Below are 19,255 nucleotides of genomic sequence, written 5' to 3' on the forward strand. Positions count from 1 at the left end.
GCGAGGCATTGAGGGGGTTGAGGAGACATTGTCACAGCATAACAACCAATCTTGATGGGTGAGCATCTGCGGATGGTGCTGGAGAGTAATAAAGGGCTGAGAGCCACAGTGGAGGACCTGGAGAACAGATCGCAAAGGCAGAACCCAAGGATCGTGGAACTTCCTGAGAGGCATGAGTGCCAGAGGCTGACAAGAGAACTTTACATAGATGTTCGCAAAGCTGATGGGGAAGGACGACGGCCCCTCCCTCTATAAGCTGGACTGGGCTCACTGGTCGCTCCAGCCGGAACCAAATGCGAAGGAGTCACCAAGAGCTGTGATAATATGCTTCCACAGCTATCAGGTGAAGGAAACGGAGCAGAGGTGGACGAAGCTGAACAGAGGGGTGAGGTGGGAAGGAGATGGTATTCTTATATACCAAGATCCCATGGCAGAGCTGGTGAGAAGGCAGCATTGTACAAAAACTTACGGTTTGGGGTGGTCTATCCAGCACAGCCGAGGCTTACGCATTACTCCAAGGGCTTCTACTTTTTGAAATGGTGGGCGAGACATTAGTGAAAGCTGAAGGGCTGGGCCTGAAATGAGTTTGGAGTTTGGTTGTGTTAATCTTTTTTTTCTCTTTTCTCTTGCGTTTTTCTCTCTCTTCTCCGTTGTGTTTGGGAAGAGATGGTTTGGGGTTGTGTGGTGGTCGGTTGGGATTTGTGCCTCTTGGTTTGAGGGATTACTGTTGGGAGTTTGGGTTTGGGGGGCCTTTTTTTTTTTTTTTTTTAATTTACTTTTTCCTCTATGTGGGGGAGGAGGCTTTGGAAGAAGCCACATGGCTAGCAAACAGAAGTTGGCTGGTGAACAGGAGCAAGTTGGCAGGAGGGGCCATGGTCATTGGAACCTGAATGAACAGGTTTTGATGGGCCTGGGAGGTGCAAATGGTGAGGGGATGGAGATGATATTGAGTGAGATGGTTTTCAGGCATGGCTGCTGGTGGTATCTTTGGGGGGGGGGGGGGGGGGGAGAGAGAAAATGGGTGGCTGGCTGACAGTGCCTGGGGGTAGAGCGGGGCCAGAAGTAGCAGTTATGATGGATAGGAGGGGCCGGGTGGTGATGTGAACGTGCAGGGCTGGGGACACACCGGTGAAACGAGCAAGAGTCTTCTCGCATTTGAAGAGCTGGAAAGCTGATGTGGTGCTGTTGTAAGAGACCCATCTGAGGCTGAAGGACCAGGTGAGGTTTCGAAAGGACTGGGTGAGTCCGGTATTCCACTCAGGCTTTGATAGTAGGGCCCGGGAGGTAGCGATACTGGTGGGCAAAAGGTTGAGGTTCCAGATGGAGAAGACGGTGGCTGGCCAGGGGAGTAGGTACGTAACAGTAACTTTGGAGAGGTTGGTTAGCATATGCACCCCGAATTGGGATAATCTAGAATTTATGAAAAGGATGTTGGCTGCCATACCGAATTTGGATATGCACCAGATTTTTTAAAAATACTACATTTCAAGGAATTGGGTACCAAGAGGGGGTATGGTGCGATGCTTGATTAGGATGATATGGGGGGGGGGGGGGGGGGGGGTTAACATAGAACACAGAACATAGAAAAATACAACACAGAACAGGCCCTTCGGCCCACAATGTTGTTCCGAACGTTTGTCCTAGATGAAGAACAAATTAATCTACACCCCATCATTCTACAGTAATCCATGTACCTATCCAATAGCCACTTGAAGGTCCCGAATGTTTCCAACTCAACTACTTCCACAGGCAGTGCATTCCATGCCCCCACTACTTTCTGGGTAAAGAACCTACCTCTGACATCCCCCCTATATCTTCCACCATTCACCTTTTTAAAAAGTCTCTGTCTACTCTATCTATTCCCCTGATCATCTTATAAACCTCTATCAAGTCGCCCCTCATCCTTCTCCGTTCTAATGAGAAAAGGACTAGCACCCTCAACCTTTCCTCGTAAAACCTACTCTCCATTCCAGGCAACATCCTGGTAAATCTCCTCTGCGCCTTTTCCAAAGCTTCCACATCTGTTGTGGCGGTTTTACTTTGTACTGTCGCATGCTTAAAATTTTGAATGAAAATACTTTAAAAAAATATTAACTAACAATATCACGTACCAAATAAGTAGCTGGAGAGTCTCATCTTTTAATCTCAAGTAAAGTTCATTCCCACTACTTAAGTTGTACAGATTCTTAGCGGTAATGAGATTAATAAATAGAGGAATAGCAGGGCTGCTTCGACCGTTAGCATTCACATCCTGTGCTATGTGGGAGCTCCAGCATCTTTCCCCCCGTCATGGATGACCTTTTGTGCGGAAAGTGTATAAAAAGAGATTGGCAGCTAGCAGAAAAGGGAATCCCAAGTTTTCTATAGGCATGGAAATTGTTTGGTTTTTAAAAAATAAATTTGAGTACGCAATTCATTTTTTCCAATTAAGGGGCAATTTAGCATGGCCACTCCACCTACTCTGCATATCTTTGGGTTGTGGAGGCGAAACCCACGCAAATGGCACTAAGTAAATTGCTTAGTCGTAGAATCGGTGCCTCCTTCTACACTAACAATTCTGTAACGCCATAAAATTAGCATTGCCAAAAGTAGTGGATGAAATAATATTCACCTACATTGTGCCGTACTATTCTGGATCACAAAGTGTTCATAACTAATCTTTTCCATTCTCCCAAGTTCCGGGAGAGCAGTATGGATGGCAGGAGTGGAGGAATGAAGGCAGCCAGCCAGGGAAGCACATGGATATTAGAGTAGAAAACCAATAAATGTTTCTCAATTTGTTTTCATTCAAAGTACTTCACAGGGAGTTTCAATTTTCATTAAAGACTGTAAACATTTGAATTACAGCACTTCAATGACAAAAAGTTACTGGTAAGATTTTTCAGAAGTGAACTCAATCCAAAAATTCTCTGGAAACATTTTCCCTCCCAATTTTACATGTAACCTTTTATTTACTGTGGGTACCCTTTCAAAATCATGGGCAATAATCGAACACTAAATTTACTAATCATTGTTCAGTAAAGGGGAAAACAAAAGATCAGGAACAGAATGCGTGAGCAGCAGAAGATGACACCTTAAGCAACACAAATGCAAAATGGGTAAACATTCTGGATTGATGTTCAATGACCTTTCGTGAGGAATATTCACGCAGAACATTCTCAAGGAAAAGTGTGGGGTATAGTGCATGATCCATAAAAGCAGCACATTTCATTGGCTGAATCTTGTTCTTTGCTATTCCGGTGAACAAAATCTAATTCGTTCAGTCAGGTCAGCGCGTTGGTAAGAATATTATACAAGTTAATACCAACAGAAGATAGCTCATGCAGATTCACTGAATATGTTTGATCAAAATTGCATGGCACAATTTTTTTTGTTGAAAAATTCATAACTTAGATGTTTGAGAAGGGGGTTGGTTGAGGCAGCCAGTCGGCTTTTTTGGGGGGAGAGAGGGTGTTAACAATCACCAGGAGATTTTCTGTATCTCATCTGTTGGCTATCTTAAGTGGACCTGGAGCCTGAGAACTGGCGGTGAAGGTGTGATGCATCACGGTGGTAATGGCCGACACGAGGGCGAGAGGTCACCAACAAGGTTAGTCACCCGGAAAGTGGATGGCCTGCAGGGACCAGTAGAGGACGAGGGCTTTTGCACATTTAAAGAGTCTAATAATAATCTTTATTAGTGTCACAAGTAGGTTCACATTAACACTGCAATGAAGTTACTGTGAAAAGCCCCTAGTCGCCACACTCCCGACGCATGTTTGGGAGAAAACCGTACCACCTGGAGGAAACCCACGCAGACACGGAGAATGTGCAGACTCCACACAGACAGTGACCCAAGCGGGAATCAAACCTGGGACCCTGGCACTATGAAGCAACAGTGTTACCATGTGAGCCGACGTGTTTTTACAAAAGACTCACTTGCAGGGCCAGAATCAAATTATGTTCCGGAAAGCCTGGGTGAGCCAGGTGCTTCACTCGGGCTTGATAGTGGGGCAGCAATCTTAATTATTAAGAGTTCAATTCCGGGAAGAGAGGGTTATAGCTGACCAGGGTGGACGGTATGTGATGGTAGCAGGGGCATTAGAAGGGAAGTTGGCTGTTTTAGTGAATGTGTGCACCCCAAATTGGGACAATGTATCGTTGATGAAACAGTTGCTGGTTACACTATTGGATCTGGACGGCTACCAACTGATTTTGGGCGAGTGATTTAAACTGTGTCTTGGACCTGAAGGTGGGTTGCCGGGTCCAAACCGTTGGGATGGAGTTGGGTTTACGCACCCTGGGAAAAGGCGTTCTCGTTTTTTCTTCTGGTGCACATGGTGCACTCTAGGATTTGGGATTGTGAGAGAGGATTTGGATGGCCATACAGAAGTATGTGGAACATAATAATAAAGGGGAGGTCTCATCCTCGACTTTGTGGGAGGCGCTGATCAGGGGCGAGATCATTACATTTAAGGCACATGTGGATGGGTCGGAAAGGGATGAGTGGCAGAAACTGGAAGATGAGATTTTGGCGGTGGATCATAGATATGCAGGTGACACAACCTGGAGTTTTTGGCATGCAAAATGCAGTTTGACTTGATGTTCATGGACAGGGCAGTGCAACAATGAGTTGGGCGTAAGAGGTGGTGTATGAGTATGGGGAGAAGGCCAGCCGTCTCTTAGCTCACCAACTAAAGCGGCAGGAGGCGGCCAGGGAGATTGTTCAGATTAGAGATTTGGAGGGTAGGCTGATCTCAACACCGGATAAAGTGAATGGAGTGTTTAGGGCCTTTTATGAGAGGTTGTGTAGGTTGGAGATGCCGGAGGATGAACAAGGGATGGCAGAGTTCCTGGGGGGGGGGGGGGGGGGGGGGGGGGGGCAGTGGGGGGGGAATTGCAGGAGGAGCTGGAGACGCCACTGGGCCTGGAGAAGATTCAGATAGCATTAAGGCTCATGCAGGTATGGAAGGCACCAGCACCCGATGGGTTCAGGATAGAATTTTGTAAGTTTTCACATCAGTTGGGTCTGTTCTTGTTGGACATGTTTAGAGACTCCTGGGCATGAGGCGCTCTCCAGACACTGGGGCATGCATCCATCATCTACTCCTGAAAAAGGATAAGGACCCCACAAAGTGACGGTCGTATCGCCCAATTTCCCTGTTAAATGTAGATGCCAAGTTATTGGCCAATGTTTCGGCATTAAGGTTGGAATCTTGCCTTCCGGAGGTAGTAGGGGAAGATCAGATGGAGCTTGCGAAGGGACTAAATTGTTGTCTAACGTGAGGCATTTGTTGAATGTGGTGCCTACCCCTGGGCTGGGCCAGAACCAGAGATAATTGTATCGTTAGATGTGGAGAAGGCTTTTGACTGGGTGGAGTGGGGGTACCTTTTTGCAGTGTTGGAGAAGTTTGGGTCTTAGGTGCGATTGCTGTATGCGGCCTCATTTGCTAATGTTTGTACCAGCACCAAGAGCTTGGTTTTTTTCCGGTTGCATCGGGGTACCAGATGTCTCCCTTGTGTTTGCATTGGCAATTGAGCCGTTGAATGCGTGGAGTGGGATCATTAGGGGTGGGATGGAACATAGGGTATCGATATATGCAGATGACTAGCTGCTGTACGTTCAGGACCCGGGGTTGTCTACAGAGTATTTTGGGTATTTTGCAGAACTTAGGTGCCTTCTCCAGTTACAAATTGAACATAGGGAAGAGCTAATATTTTGTGGTCGGTGCATCAGGGTGGGAGCCGGATTTTTTTTTGGGGGGGGGGGGGGGGGGGGGGGTAAACAGTAAACAGAACATGCCAATGAACAAAAATGACCTGAACACATTCTATCACTGCTCCACATACCTGACAGAAAACTGGCGCAAACTTTTGAGAGAAGAGCTGTGTCAGCTCCGTTGCATCTTTGTAATCGTGGGGAATTTTATCTATGCAAAGGCACTTTGAATGAAGGAAATCAGCTGAGAGATGGTCAACATCTGTCCACTGCACATACAGTATGCAAGGTCCCAGCTGTTTACCCATAAGTTCGGATTTAGCTCGAGCAGCAGAGTCCTTCTTCATGTACTCCACAAAACCATAACCTTTTGAATGGCCAGTAGTTTCATTATAAACAAGGAAACACCTCTCCAAGTTTCCATAAAGGCGGACCAGTTCTTCAAATTGCTGTTGAGTATAGGACAACGGAAGCTGAGTAATGCAAAGCAAGGTATCAGTTGGTTGCAGCTGAACAGATATCTCTCTTCCCTGGAAACTGAACTTATGAAATTTGTGAATGGCATCCTGCGCTTGTTCTCCATTCAGCAAAGTAACAAAAGCTGAAAGAAAAAGCCCAATTTAAATCAAGAATACAAGATTTTAAGATACCATAATATCTAACTATTTTTATTTACATTCTTCTATGATCATTGCCTTTGTTAGCATCAACATTTCTTTTTTTTTAAATATTTTATTAAAGTTTTTCGATCAAACAAAAATTTCCCATTTTACAACTTTGTAATAATATATACATTGATCGTTTTTTAAATAAATAATGCTAACTAACGGCAACTGCCAACAACAAAATAAGAAACAACAGAAATAGTAACTAAAATAGTAACTTCGTAAAATCAAATATAAATAACAAATATATAAACACACACAAAACCCCTGAGGACCCAAATGAGCCCTCCCCCCCACCCCCCGGGTTGCTGCTGCTACCTTTCCTATTTCCCCTTATCGCTCTGCGAGATAGTCGAGGAACGGTTGCCACCGCCTGGTGAACCCTTGAGCCGAACCTCTTAGTGCATACTTTATCCACTCCAATTTTATAAACCCTGCCATGTCGTTTATCCAGGCCTCCACGCCCGGGGGTTTAGCTTCTTTCCACATCCTTCGCCGGGCTACTAGGGACGCAAAGGCCAAAACATCGGCCTCTCTCGCCTCCTGCACTCCCGGCTCCTCTGCAATCCCAAATATAGCCAACCCCCAGCCTGGTTCGACCCGGACCCCCGCCACCTTTGAAATCACTTTTCCCACACCCACCCAGAACCCATGCAATACCGGACATGACCAAAACATGTGGGTGTGGTTCGCCGGGCTTCCCGCGCACCTATCCTCCCCTCCAAAAAATCTACTCAGCCTTGCTCCAGTCATATGCGCCCTGTGTAGAACCTTGAATTGTATCAGGCTGAGCCTGGCACACGAGGACGAAGAGTTTACCCTACTTAGGGCATCTGCCACAGCCCCTCCTCAATCTCTTCCCCCAGCTCCTCCTCCCATTTTCCCTTCAGCTCCTCTACCATAGTCTCCCCCTCGTCTCTTATTTCCCTATATATATATATATATATATATATGTATATATATATATATATAAAAAAAAAATATATATATATATATATATATCTGACACCCTACCAACACCCACCCATGCCCCTGAAATCACTGTCCTGGATGCCGGGAGCTGCGGAAATTCCCTCACCTGTTGCCTCACAAATGCCCTCACTTGCATATAACGAAATGCATTCCCAGGTGGCAACCCATATTTTTGTGTCAGTGCTCCCAGACTCGCGAACGTCCCATCTAAGAACAAGTCCTTCAATTTCACAATTCCTGCTCGCTGCCAAGATTTAAATCCCCCATCTATCCTTCCCGGGACGAACCTATGGTTATTCCTTATCAGGGACCACACTGAGGCACCCGTCACTCCCTTATGTCGTCTCCACTGCCCCCAAATTTTCAGAGTTGCCACCACCACTGGGTTTGTGGTGTATTTTTTCGGGGAGAACGGTAACGGCGCCGTCGGCAGTGCTTTTAGGCTAGTTCCCCTACAGGACGCCATCTCCAGTCTTTTCCTCGCCGCTCCTTCCCCTTCCCTCATCCACTTACATATCATTGACACATTGGCGGCCCAATAATAATCACAGACTCGGCAGTGCCAGTCCCCCTCTGTCCCTACAGAGCTGTAGGAACCCCCTTTTTACTCTTGGGGTCTTTCCAGCCCACACAAAGCTCATAATACTCTTGTCCACCTTCTTAAAAAAGGCCTTTGTAATCAGTACAGGGAGGCATTGGAACACAAAAAGAAACCTCGGAAGGACCACCATTTTAACCGCCTGCACCCTGCCCACCAATGACAGGGGCGCCATGTCCCACCTCCTAAAATCCTCTTCCATCTGCTCTACCAGTCGTGCCAAGTTAAGCATATGCAAGGTTCCCCAGTTCCTGGCCACCTGGATCCCTAAATACCGGAATTCTCTTGTTACCCTCCTCAAAGGTAAATCGTCTATTCCCCTGCCCTGTTCCCCGGGGTGCATCACAAACAGTTCACTCTTCCCCATATTCAATTTATATCCTGAAAATTCTCCAAACTCCGAGTGTCTGCATTATCTCAGGCATCCCCTCCACTGGGTCCGCGACATACAACAACAAATCATCCACGTATAAATGACACCCGATGCCCTTCTCCTCCTCTAAGTACCCTCCTCCACTTCCTAGAGCCCCTCAGCGCTATGGCCAGTGGCTCAATTGCCAACGCAAACAGTAACGGGGACAGGGGACATCCCTGTCTTGTACCCCTATATAGTCGGAAGTGGTCAGATCGTTGCCTATTTGTAATCACACTTGCCACCGGGGCCCTGTACAGGAGCTGAACCCATCTAATGAACCCCTCTCCAAATCCAAATCTCCTCAGTACTTCCCACAGGTAGTCCCACTCCACTCTATCAAATGCTTTCTCTGCATCCATCGCCACCACTATCTCCGCCTCCCCCTCCGGTGGGGGCATCATCATCACCCCCAGCAGCCTCCGTATATTAGCATTCAATTGCCTCCCTTTAACAAACCCCATTTGATCATCATGCACCACCCCAGGGACACAGTCCTCTATCTTCGTCGCCATCACCTTGGCCAAAAGCTTGGCATCTACGTTCAAGAGGGAAATAGGCCTGTATGACCCGCACTGCAGCGAGTCTTTGTCTCTTTTCAGGATCAGCGATATCGTCGCCTCCGACATCATCGGAGGTAGTGTCCCCCTTTCCCTAGCCTCATTAAAGGTTCTCGTCAGAAGTGGGGCCAGCAGGTCCACATATTTCCTATAGAACTCCACCGGGAACCCATCCGGTCCCGGGGCCTTCCCTGCCTGCATGTTTCCAATTCCTTTTACCACCTCCTCCACCTCAATCTGCGCTCCCAGTCCTGTCATCTCCTGTTCCTCAACCTTCGGGAACTCCAGCTGGTCTAAGAAACGCATCATTCCCTCTTTCCCTTCTGGGGATTGAGCCTTATATAGCCTCTCGTAAAATACCTTAAACACCTCGTTCACCCTCTCCGCTCCCCGTTCCGTCTTTCCCTCCTCGTCTCTAACCCCGCCGATCTCTCTCGCCGCCCCCCTCTTCCCAAGTTGTTGGGCCAGCAGCCGGCTCGCCTTCTCTCCATATTCATACTGCACTCCCTGTGCCTTCCTCCATTGTGCCTCCGCCTTACCCGTGGTCAACAAGTCAAAGTCCGTGTGCAATCTCAGTCTTTCCCTTCATTGCCCTTCCTCTGGAGCCTCCGCATATTGCCTATCCACCCTCAAAATCTCCCCCAACAATCTCTCCCTTTCTTTACCCTCGTTTCCCCTGATGGGCCCTTATGGAGATCAGCTCCCCTCTAACCACCGCCTTCAGCGCCTCCCAGACCACTCCCACCTGGACCTCTCCGTCATCATTGATCTCTAGGTACCTTTCAATACATCCCCTCACCCTTGCACATACCCCCTGGTCCGCCAACAGTCCCAGATCTAATCTCCAGAGTGGGCGCTGCTCCTTTTCCTCTCCTACTTCCAGATCTACCCAATGTGGGGCATGATCTGAAATGGCAATAGCCGAATACCCCGTTCCTGCCACCTTCGGGATCAGCGCCCTTCCCAGGACCAGTATTGCCACCCCTCTATTTTTCGCATCCAAGCCCGAGTGGAATACCTGTCCCACCCATCCTATTCTTAATCTGACCTGATCCGCCAGTTTCAGGTGCGTCTCCTGAAGCATGACCACGTCTGCCTTTAGCTTCTTTAGGTGCGCAAATACCCTTGCCCTCTTAATCGGCCCATTCAACCCTCACGTTCCACGTGATCAACCGGGTTGGGGGGCTCTTTACCCCCCCCAACTCGTCGACTAGCCATCCCCTTTTTTAGACCAGCTCCTCACCCGGTTCCCACGCACCCGCTTATCCCCCAGACGGTGCCCTCCCATCCCTCCCATCCCATCCCGTAACAGCTCCCCCTTCCCCATAGCAGCAGCAACCCAGTTAACCCCACCCCCCCGCCCCCCAGATCCCTCTAGCTTAGTTGCTCCCCCCCATATTGCTTCCAGAAGTCAGCAAACTCTGGCTGACCTCTGCTTCCCCAGTTTATCCTTAGCCTCCGATTATGTGAGGCCCCCTCCTTCCTGCGCCCCCTTTCCCCGCCACAATTTCAATAGCGCGGGAACAAAGCCCGCGCTTCCCTCTCGGCCCCGCCCCTGATGGCGCAGCTCCCTCTCTCCTTCCCCCTCCCCTTCCCCACCGGCGCCCACATTTCTTCGTGTCTCCCCCCCCCTTAGAGGGCAAAGAAAATTTCCCCCCATCTGATTCACAGTCCCTTGCCACCACCTCGCTACTTCATTTCAAACACTTTCTCAAATCTAGTCCAACTTCTCCTCTTCAATAAATGTCCACGCCTCCTCTGCCGTCTCCAAGTAGTGGTGTTTACCCTGGTGTGTAACCCACAGTCTTGCCGGCTGCAACATTCAGAATTTCACTTTCCTTTTGTGGAGCACCGCCTTGGCCCGATTGAAACTCACCCTCCTTCTCGCCACCTCCGCACTCCAATCCTGGTACACGCGGATCACCGCGTTCTCCCACCTGCTGCTCCGTGTCTTTTTCGCCCATCTCAGGACCATCTCCCTGTCCTTGTAGCGGTGGAACCTCACCACTATTGCTAGTGTTATTTCTCCTGCCTTTGGTCTTCTCACGAGGACTCGGTACGCTCCCTCCACTTTCAGGGGGCACGTCGGGGCCTCAGCTCCCATTAAGGTATGGAGCATCACGCTCATACACCCCAACGTCCGCTCCCTCTGCCCCTTCGGGAAGACCCAAGATTCTTAAGTTCTTCCTCCTCGAGCTATTTTCCAGGGCTTCCAGTCTCTCCATACACCTCTTATGCAGTGCCTCATGCGTCTCCGTCTTCACCACCAAGCCCTGTATCTCGTCCTCATTTTCGGCAGCTTTTGCCTTCACTCCACGGAGCTCCATCTCTTGGGTCTTCTGTGCCTCCTTTAACCCCTCAATCGCCTGCAGCATCGGCGCCAGCACCTCCTTCTTGAGCTCCTCCACACATCGCCGGAGGAACTCCTGCTGTTCCAGGCCCCATACCAACTGGCCTCCCTCCGCCGCCATCTTGCTTCTCACTTCCCTTCTTTGCCGCTGCTCCAGAGGATCCTCCGCAATCTGGCCACTATTATCTCTTCTGTCCATTCACATCCGCGGGGACTCCCTTCTATGTCGCCTCACAGTGGGTTTAGCCTTTGAAAATTGCTGTTGGGGCTCCCAATAAGAGCCCAAAGGTCTGTTAAAACGGGAGGTGCCGAAACGTGCGACTTAGCTGGTCATCGCCGCACCCGGAAGTCAGCATAGAATCATAGAATTTACAGTACTGAAGGAGGCCATTCGGCCCATCGAGTCTTCACCAGCTTTTGGAAAGAGCACCCTACCCAAGATCCACACCTCCACCCTATCCCCATAACCCAGTAACCCCACCCAACACGAAAGGCAATTTTGGACACTATGGGCAATTTAGCATGGCCAATCCACCTAACCCGCACAACTTTGGACTGTGGGAGGAAACCGGAGCACCCGGAGGAAACCCACGCTCACACGGGGAGGATGTGCAGACTCCGCACAGACAGTGACCCAAGCCGGAATCGAACCTGGGACCCTGGAGCGGTGAAGCATTTGTGCTATCCACAATGCTACCGTGCTGCCCCACGGCTGCATCAACATTTCTTGATCCCTTCAATTCAGGAACCGGGGTTGCGCATTACAATTTCTTCCATCATTCAACTTGCATTCCAACTAGATTCATGTTCATGCAGAAGCAATGCTCTCTTTACACAATTACAGAAGAATAAGTGTAGACCAGGGATGTGCTTCTGAGGCTGTATAAGGTTCTGGTCAGACCCCATTTGGAGTATTGTGAGCAGTTTTGGGCCCCGTATCCAAGGATGTGTTGGCCTTGGAAAGGGTCTAGAGGAGATTCACAAGAATGATCCCTGGAATGAAGAAGTTGCCGTATGAGGAACAGTTGAGGACTCTGGGTCTGTACTCTGAGTTTAGAAGGATGAGGGGGGGATCTTATTGAAACTTACAGGATACTGAGAGGCCTGGATAGAGTGGACGTGGAGAGGATGTTTCCACTTGTAGGAAAAACTAGAACCAGAGGACACCATCTCAGACTAAAGGGTGATCCTTTAAAACAGAGACGAGGAAGAATTTCTTCAGCCCGAGCGTGGTGAATCTGTGGAACTCTTTGCCACAGAAGGCTGTGGAAGCCAAATCACAGTGTCTTTAAGACATAGATAGGTTCTTGATTAATAAGGGGATCAGGGGTTATGGGGAGAAGGCAGGAGAATGGGGATGAGAAAATATCAGACATGATTGAATGGCAGAGCAAACTCAATGGGCCAAGTGGCCTAATTCTGCTCCTATGTCTTATGGTCTTTAAGACTGCTCCGCCATCGGATAAGATCATGGCTGATCGGATAGTGGCCTCAACTACACAGGTACCGTACAGGAGGCTGCTAAATAAGATAAGAGCACATGTTAGGGGCAAGGTGCTGGCCTTTTAGAGGATTAGAGGATTGGCAGACTGGCAGAACGCAGAGAGTAAGGATAAAGGGGTCTTTTTCAGGATGGTGTTCTGCAGGGGTCAGTGCTGGGACCACAACTATTCACAATATACATTAACGATCTGGAAGAAGGAACTGAGGGCATTGTTGTTAAGTTTGCAAATGATAAAAACATATGTAGAGACAAGTAGAGCTCAGGAAGCGGAGAGGCTGCAGAAGGACTTGGACAGGCTAAGAGAGTGAGCAAAGATGTGGCAGATGGAATACAATGTGGAAAAGTGAGGTTATTCACTTTGGGAGGAAGAATAGAGACACGACTATTTTCTAAACGCAGAAAGGCTTTGGAAGTCTGAAGCACTTAATAGTCCTATTTCAGGATTCTCTTAAGATTAACATGCAAATTCAGTTGACAGTTAGGAAGGCAAATGCAATGTTAGCATTCATTTCAAGAGGGCTACAATACAAGAGCAGGGATGTACTGCTGAGGATGTTTATGGCTCTGGTCAGACCCCATTTGGAAGAGTGTGAATTTTGGGCCCCATATCCAAGGACGGATGTGCTGGCCTTGGAGGGGGTCCAGAGGACATTCACAAGAACAATCCCAGGAATTAAGGGCTTGTCATACGAGGAGCAGTTGAGGACTCTGGGCCTGTATTCGATGACAGTTCAGAAGGATGAGGGGGGGATCTCATTGAAACTTACAGAATACCGAGAGGCTTAGAGTGAATGGAGAGATGTTTCCACCTGCAGGAGACTAGAACCAGAGGGCACAGCCTCAAACTGAAGTGACAAACCTATAAGACGGAGAGGAGGAGAAATTCTTCCGCTAGATGGTGGTAAATCATTAGATCTAATTGCTGCAGAAGGCTGTAGAGGCCAATCATTGAGGGTCTCGAAGATAGAGATAGATAGGTTCTTGATTAAAAAGGGGATCGGAGTTACGGGGAGAAAGCAGGAGATTGGGGGTGAGAAACATCTCAGCCATGATCGAACGGTGGAGCGGATTTGATGGACCAAATGGCCTAAGCTCCTTCAATTTTATGGTCCTGCTGGCCCCATACCCCTGGATTCCACTCAGCTTTCAACATATTTGATGACCCTACCTTCACTGCTCACCGGGGAAGAGATGCACAGAGTAAATGCTCAAAGAAATTCTCCTTACCTCAGTCTTAAATTGGAGACCCCTATTTTTAAAAATTGTTTCCTAATTCTAGGCTCCGCCACAAGGAGAAACATCCTCAAAGCATTCACCCTGTCAAATCTGTTCAGGATCTTGTATGTTTCAACAAAACCACCTCTCATTCTTCTGAACTCCAAAGACTATAGGCCCAACCTTTCCTTGTAAAATAACCTCTTAATTCCAGGAAAGAGTCTCTGCATTTTCTTTTTGTTTTTAAATTTAGAGTACCCAATTCAATTTTTTTCCAATTAATGGGCAATTTAGCGTGGCCCATCCACTTACCCTCCAGGTCTTTTGAGTTGTGGGGGGGTGACACCGAGGCCGACATGGGGAGAATGTGCAAACTCCACACGGACAGTGACCCTAGCTGGGATTGAACCCAGGTCCTCGGCGCTGTGATGCAGCAGTGCTAACCATTGTACTGCTCTATTTGCCTCCTAAGCACTTGCTGCACCTATATACTGTAGCCAGTTAAAATGGCTAACTCCCGATTTAGAATGGCTAACCCCGATTTAAAGTGGCTAACCCCGATTTAAAATGGCTAACGGAAAAGGCTGATGGGAAAATCAGCCAACAGGACTAAAACAAGCAGCTGCAGGTGAAACTGTGTATTTGCCTCTGGGGAGGCCAGACAGGATCGATACCTGCAGCCATTAGCACAAAACACAACACCAGCCACCTGAATATTAATGAGCAATCCCCGGGAACAATTTGCAACAATTTAGACACACAAAGCCAACTCAGACTTTTCGGCGCCAACACAAAGAGAGGTGAACGACCACCCCTAAACTGCCCATCAATCAAGGAATCGCTTCCAGCATTGGAGAATATCGAACCAAGTGATTGGGTACCAAGGTACAGGGTCCGCCCCGAAAGACGGGACGCCCTGGGGACTATAAGAATAGAGTCCAAGTTCAAATCGGCCCTTCCGCACCCTTCATCGCCCCTTCTGCAACAGCCGCTCAAATCGCAAGTCTTACTTCAACGCTCGCTACGAGATAGGCGCTCCTAGCTATCGAACTGTACCAGCTTCGAATCCCGCAGGCTCAGAACCCAAACGAAAGGTCATTCGTTTCCCTGACCTGCTGGGCCATTTCCAAAGTTAAGTATTGGCCTGTTAGTTGTAGGAAGTAGCTTAGAAGTAGAATTTATGCATAAGTATTGATTACTGTATATAATAAATGTGCGTTGATTTAACACTTACTAAGCGGTATGTTGGATTATTGATCATTGCTCGGACTTGAACCACGTGGCGGTATCAGAAAGATACCTGGCGACTCACGAGCAAAGGTGATAGAACAAGAGAAATTAAACTAAGGCTAAAATTAAGAGCAACAATACCAACTTTGTGATTCATGTACCAGGACACTCAGATTCCCTTGTACTGTAGAGGTCTGCAGTCTCTCCCCATTTAGAGATACTGTTTATGCATTCTTCATGTCAAAGTGAATAAGTTAACATTTTCCCACATTATATTCAATCTGTCAATGCTTTCATAGAATCCCTGCAGTGCAGGAGGCCATTTGGCCCATCAAGTCTCCACCAACCCTCTGAAAGAGCAGCCTACTCAGGTACACTGCCACCCCTCACCCCGCCCACCCCTCCCCATCTCGATAACCTAACCACATATCCCTGGACACGAAGGGGAAATTTAGCATGGCCAATCTACCTAACCTGCACATCTTTAGACTGTGGGAGGAAATCGGAGCATCCGGAGGAAACCCACACAAGCACTGGGAGAATATGTAAATTCCAGACAGTCACCTAAGGCCGGACGTGAACCCTGCTGCTGAGGCAGCAGTACTAGCCACTGTGCCACCATGAGTTTTGCTCACTCGTTTAATGTATCTAAACCCCTCTGTAGACTCCTTACATTCTACTAAAATTTAGTTTCTGTCCACGGTTCATTTTTTCCTCAGTATATAGTCTTTTTTGCATGGCTACATGTTATTTCTCATAGAACAAGGTCTGCATGGTGTATTTCAGGCGATCGCATGGCCGGGCGGTTGAGCGGGAACACTTACAGGTGCCATTTCTTATTTTGGCTTAAACAAACAAGCTGTTTTGAGGTGGAAAACCAGTTATGCCCTTGAGCAACAAGTTCTATTTCAAAAAAATACTGACTTAAATCGGGGAAAAAAATTTTTTAAACTAACATTTTATGAAGGGATTTATGGTTTTATAACAAAACATACAAATACAAATGTTAACATAATTCTGTGTGTAACACGCCCCTCCATCTCCCACTATTCCCAGCTAAGCCAGACAAAAATAGCTAACTCACACCCCCCCCCATATTGAATCTGTGAACAGTTTTGTTTTCCCCGAAGTCGATAAACGGCTGCCACCTCCGAACAACAAACCCGAACATTGATCCTCTCAGGGCGAATTTAATTTTCTCAAGCATGAGAAAGCCAGCAATGCCACTAACTCATACCCCTGATTTTGGGGGCTGAGTCCCTCGACGCTAGTAAGATCCGACTCCGGGCTATCACTGAGGCAAAGGCCAAAAAGTGAGCCTCTCACTCCCCCTGGATTCCCGGGTCTTCCGACACTTTAGTACCGTGGACATGACATCCGCAAATCCCTGCCAGAATCCAGAGCTTCTGACATGCCCAAAATATGTGGACATGATTTGCGGGCCCTCCTGCACACACCCGTCCTCCACCCCAAAAACCTGCTTATCCAGGCCAATGTCATCATGTGTGCTCGGTGAACCAACTTGAATAGTATCAGGCTGAGCCTGGCACATGATGAGGCTGCGTTGACTCTGCTCAGGGCATCCTCCCTCAGACCCGCCTCTAACTCCTTTCCCAACTCATCTTCCCACTTATGCTTTAGCTCACCTATCTGGGTTTCCTCCCACTCCATACGTTCTTTATAGATTTCCGATACCTTCCCCTTCCCCACTCCCGTTCTAGAAACTACCTTGTCCTGAATCCCCTGCGGCGGTAGAAGCGGAAATGTCGAAACCTGCCTTTGCACAAAATCCCTTACCTGCAGATACAGAAACCCATTTCCTCCCGGCAATTCAAACTCCACTTCCAGATCCTCCAAACAGGGAAAGCTCCCATCAATAAACAGCTCCCCCAGCCTCTCAATCCCTGCTCTCTGCCACCACCGCCAACCATCCTCCCTGGGACAAACCAGTGATTACCACAAATTGGAGCTCACACCGATGCTCCCTCCACACCCACTACCATTGGATTTGTGGAGTACCGGGGTCGGTGAGAACGGCAGGAGCAGTTACCAATGCCCCCAAACTTGTGCCCTTACACGAGGCTGCCTTCACCGGCACCAACACCGACCCCTCCCCCACCACCCATTTCCTAATCATGGCTATATTTGCTGCCCAGTAGTAGTTCCTAAAGTTTGGCAGTGCCAGCCACCTCCCCCTCCCTCCCCTCCCCCCCCTCCTCCTCCCCCCCCCCTCCAACAGAACTTCCTTTACTTGTGGGGTTTTACCCATCCACACAAACCCAGATATGACCCTATTCACCCGCTTAAAAAACCATTGGTGTAAAAATAGGGAGGCATTGGAAAACGAACAAAAATCTTGAGAACCGTCATTTTTATAGTCTGTACCCTCCCCGCCAGTGACAATGGGAGCATGTCTCACCTCCGAAAGCCCTCCTTCATTTGTTCAACCAACCGGGTCAAATGTAACTTATGGAACTGCTCCCATCCCCATGCTACCTCAATACCCAAGTAGCGAAAAATCCCTCCCACCACTTTAAACGGCAACTCCCCCAGTTTCCTCTCCTGCCCCTCACCTGGATCACAAAAACCTCGCTCTTACCCATATTCAATTTGTACCCCGAAAACCAGCCAAATTCCCAAGATTCACAATCTCCCCCATCCCCCCTTCCGGGTCAGAAATATGAGAGTAGGTTGTCTGCATATAACGAGACCGTGTTCCACCACCCCGCCGGACTAGCCCCTTCCAGTCCTTTGACGCTCTCAGCACCATCACCAAAGGCTCTATAGCCAATGCAAACAACAGTGGAGAAGGGGACATCCTGCCTTGCCCCCGGTGCAGTCAAAAGTAGTCCGAACTCAGTCGGTTCATCCGCACACTCGCCAATGGTGCCTGGTACAGCAGCCAAACCCAGTCAATAAATCCCTGCCCAAACCCAAATCGCCCCAGGACCTCCCGCTAGAACGGACTTTTGGGCTCTCCAGGAGCCCCAACGGAGATTTTTTGATTGAATCCCGTGTGGGAAGGTGAAGTAAGGTCCCCCTTACGACGTATGGCGGGGATTAGCGGTGGAGCGTCGGAGAAAGAGGCTTTGGAGCAGCGGCAAAAGTGAGGGGGGAAAAACAAGATGGCGGAAGACAGAGATCGAGCAGCATGGGGGCCGGACCAGCAGGAGTTCCTCAGGCGCTGCGTGGAGGAGCTTAAAAAGGAGGTGCTGGCGCCAATGCTGTTGGCGATCGAGGGGCTGAAGGAGACCCAGAAGGCCCAGGCGGTGGAGCTCCGTGAGGTGAGGGCTAAAACTAATGAGAACGAGGACGAGATCCTGGGCCTGGCGGTAAAGATGGAAGTGCACGAGGCGGTGCACAGGAGGTGGGCCGAGAGATGCGAGGTCCTGGAGAACAGATCGAGGAGGAAGAATCTCCGGATTCTGGGTCTCCCCGAAGGAGTGGAGGGGGGCTGATGCTGGGGCGTACGTGAGCACGATGCTCCATTTGCTGATGGGTGCGGAGGTCTCTCCGAGCCCCCTGGAGCTAGAAGGGGCTCACCGGGTCCTGGCGAGGAGACCCAAGGCTGCCGAGCCGCCAAGGGAGATAGTGGCGAGGTTCCATCGCTTCGCAGACAAAGAAAGTGTCCTGAGATGGGCCAAGGTGCGGAGCAGTAGATGGGAGAATGCGGTGATCCAAGTCTACCAGGACTGGAGTGCGGGGGTGGCAAAGAGTGCTGGCTTCAACTGAGCCAAGGCGGTGCTGCACAAAAAAAAAAAAAAAAAAGAGTCAAGTTCGGAATGCTGCAGTCTGCACGACTGTGGGTCACTTATCAGGACCGATACCACTATTTTGAACAGCAGAAGAGGCTTGGACCTTTATCCAAACGGAAAGATTGGACTCGAACTGAGGGGCTGGGGTTTTGGGGGAGGGGGTGTTGGCTGTATATGGGGTTGTAAATATGGGTAAAGAATGTTTCATGGGTGGGATGATGGATGGGGCTGGGGGAAAGAGTTCTTTTTTCTTTTGATGAGATAGTGGGGTTTGTGGACATCGGTGCTGAGGGAGG

The 19,255-nt window shown here is 48.9% G+C and overlaps 1 protein-coding gene across 3 annotated transcripts in view; it reads right to left on the minus strand.

Moving 5' to 3' along the window:
* The window catches only part of raver2 (ribonucleoprotein, PTB-binding 2), a 133,868-nt gene that overhangs the window by 76,894 nt on the left and 37,719 nt on the right, over positions 1-19,255 (minus strand). For all 3 annotated transcript variants that reach the window (XM_072511132.1, XM_072511133.1, XM_072511131.1), the window contains exon 3: positions 5,830-6,299. In XM_072511132.1, the coding sequence (XP_072367233.1) occupies positions 5,830-6,299 (470 nt within the window). The remainder of the gene's footprint in view (positions 1-5,829; positions 6,300-19,255) is intronic.

The sequence above is a fragment of the Scyliorhinus torazame genome, chromosome 7, assembly GCF_047496885.1.
Source record: "Scyliorhinus torazame isolate Kashiwa2021f chromosome 7, sScyTor2.1, whole genome shotgun sequence".
Taxonomy (NCBI): Eukaryota; Metazoa; Chordata; class Chondrichthyes; order Carcharhiniformes; family Scyliorhinidae; genus Scyliorhinus; species Scyliorhinus torazame.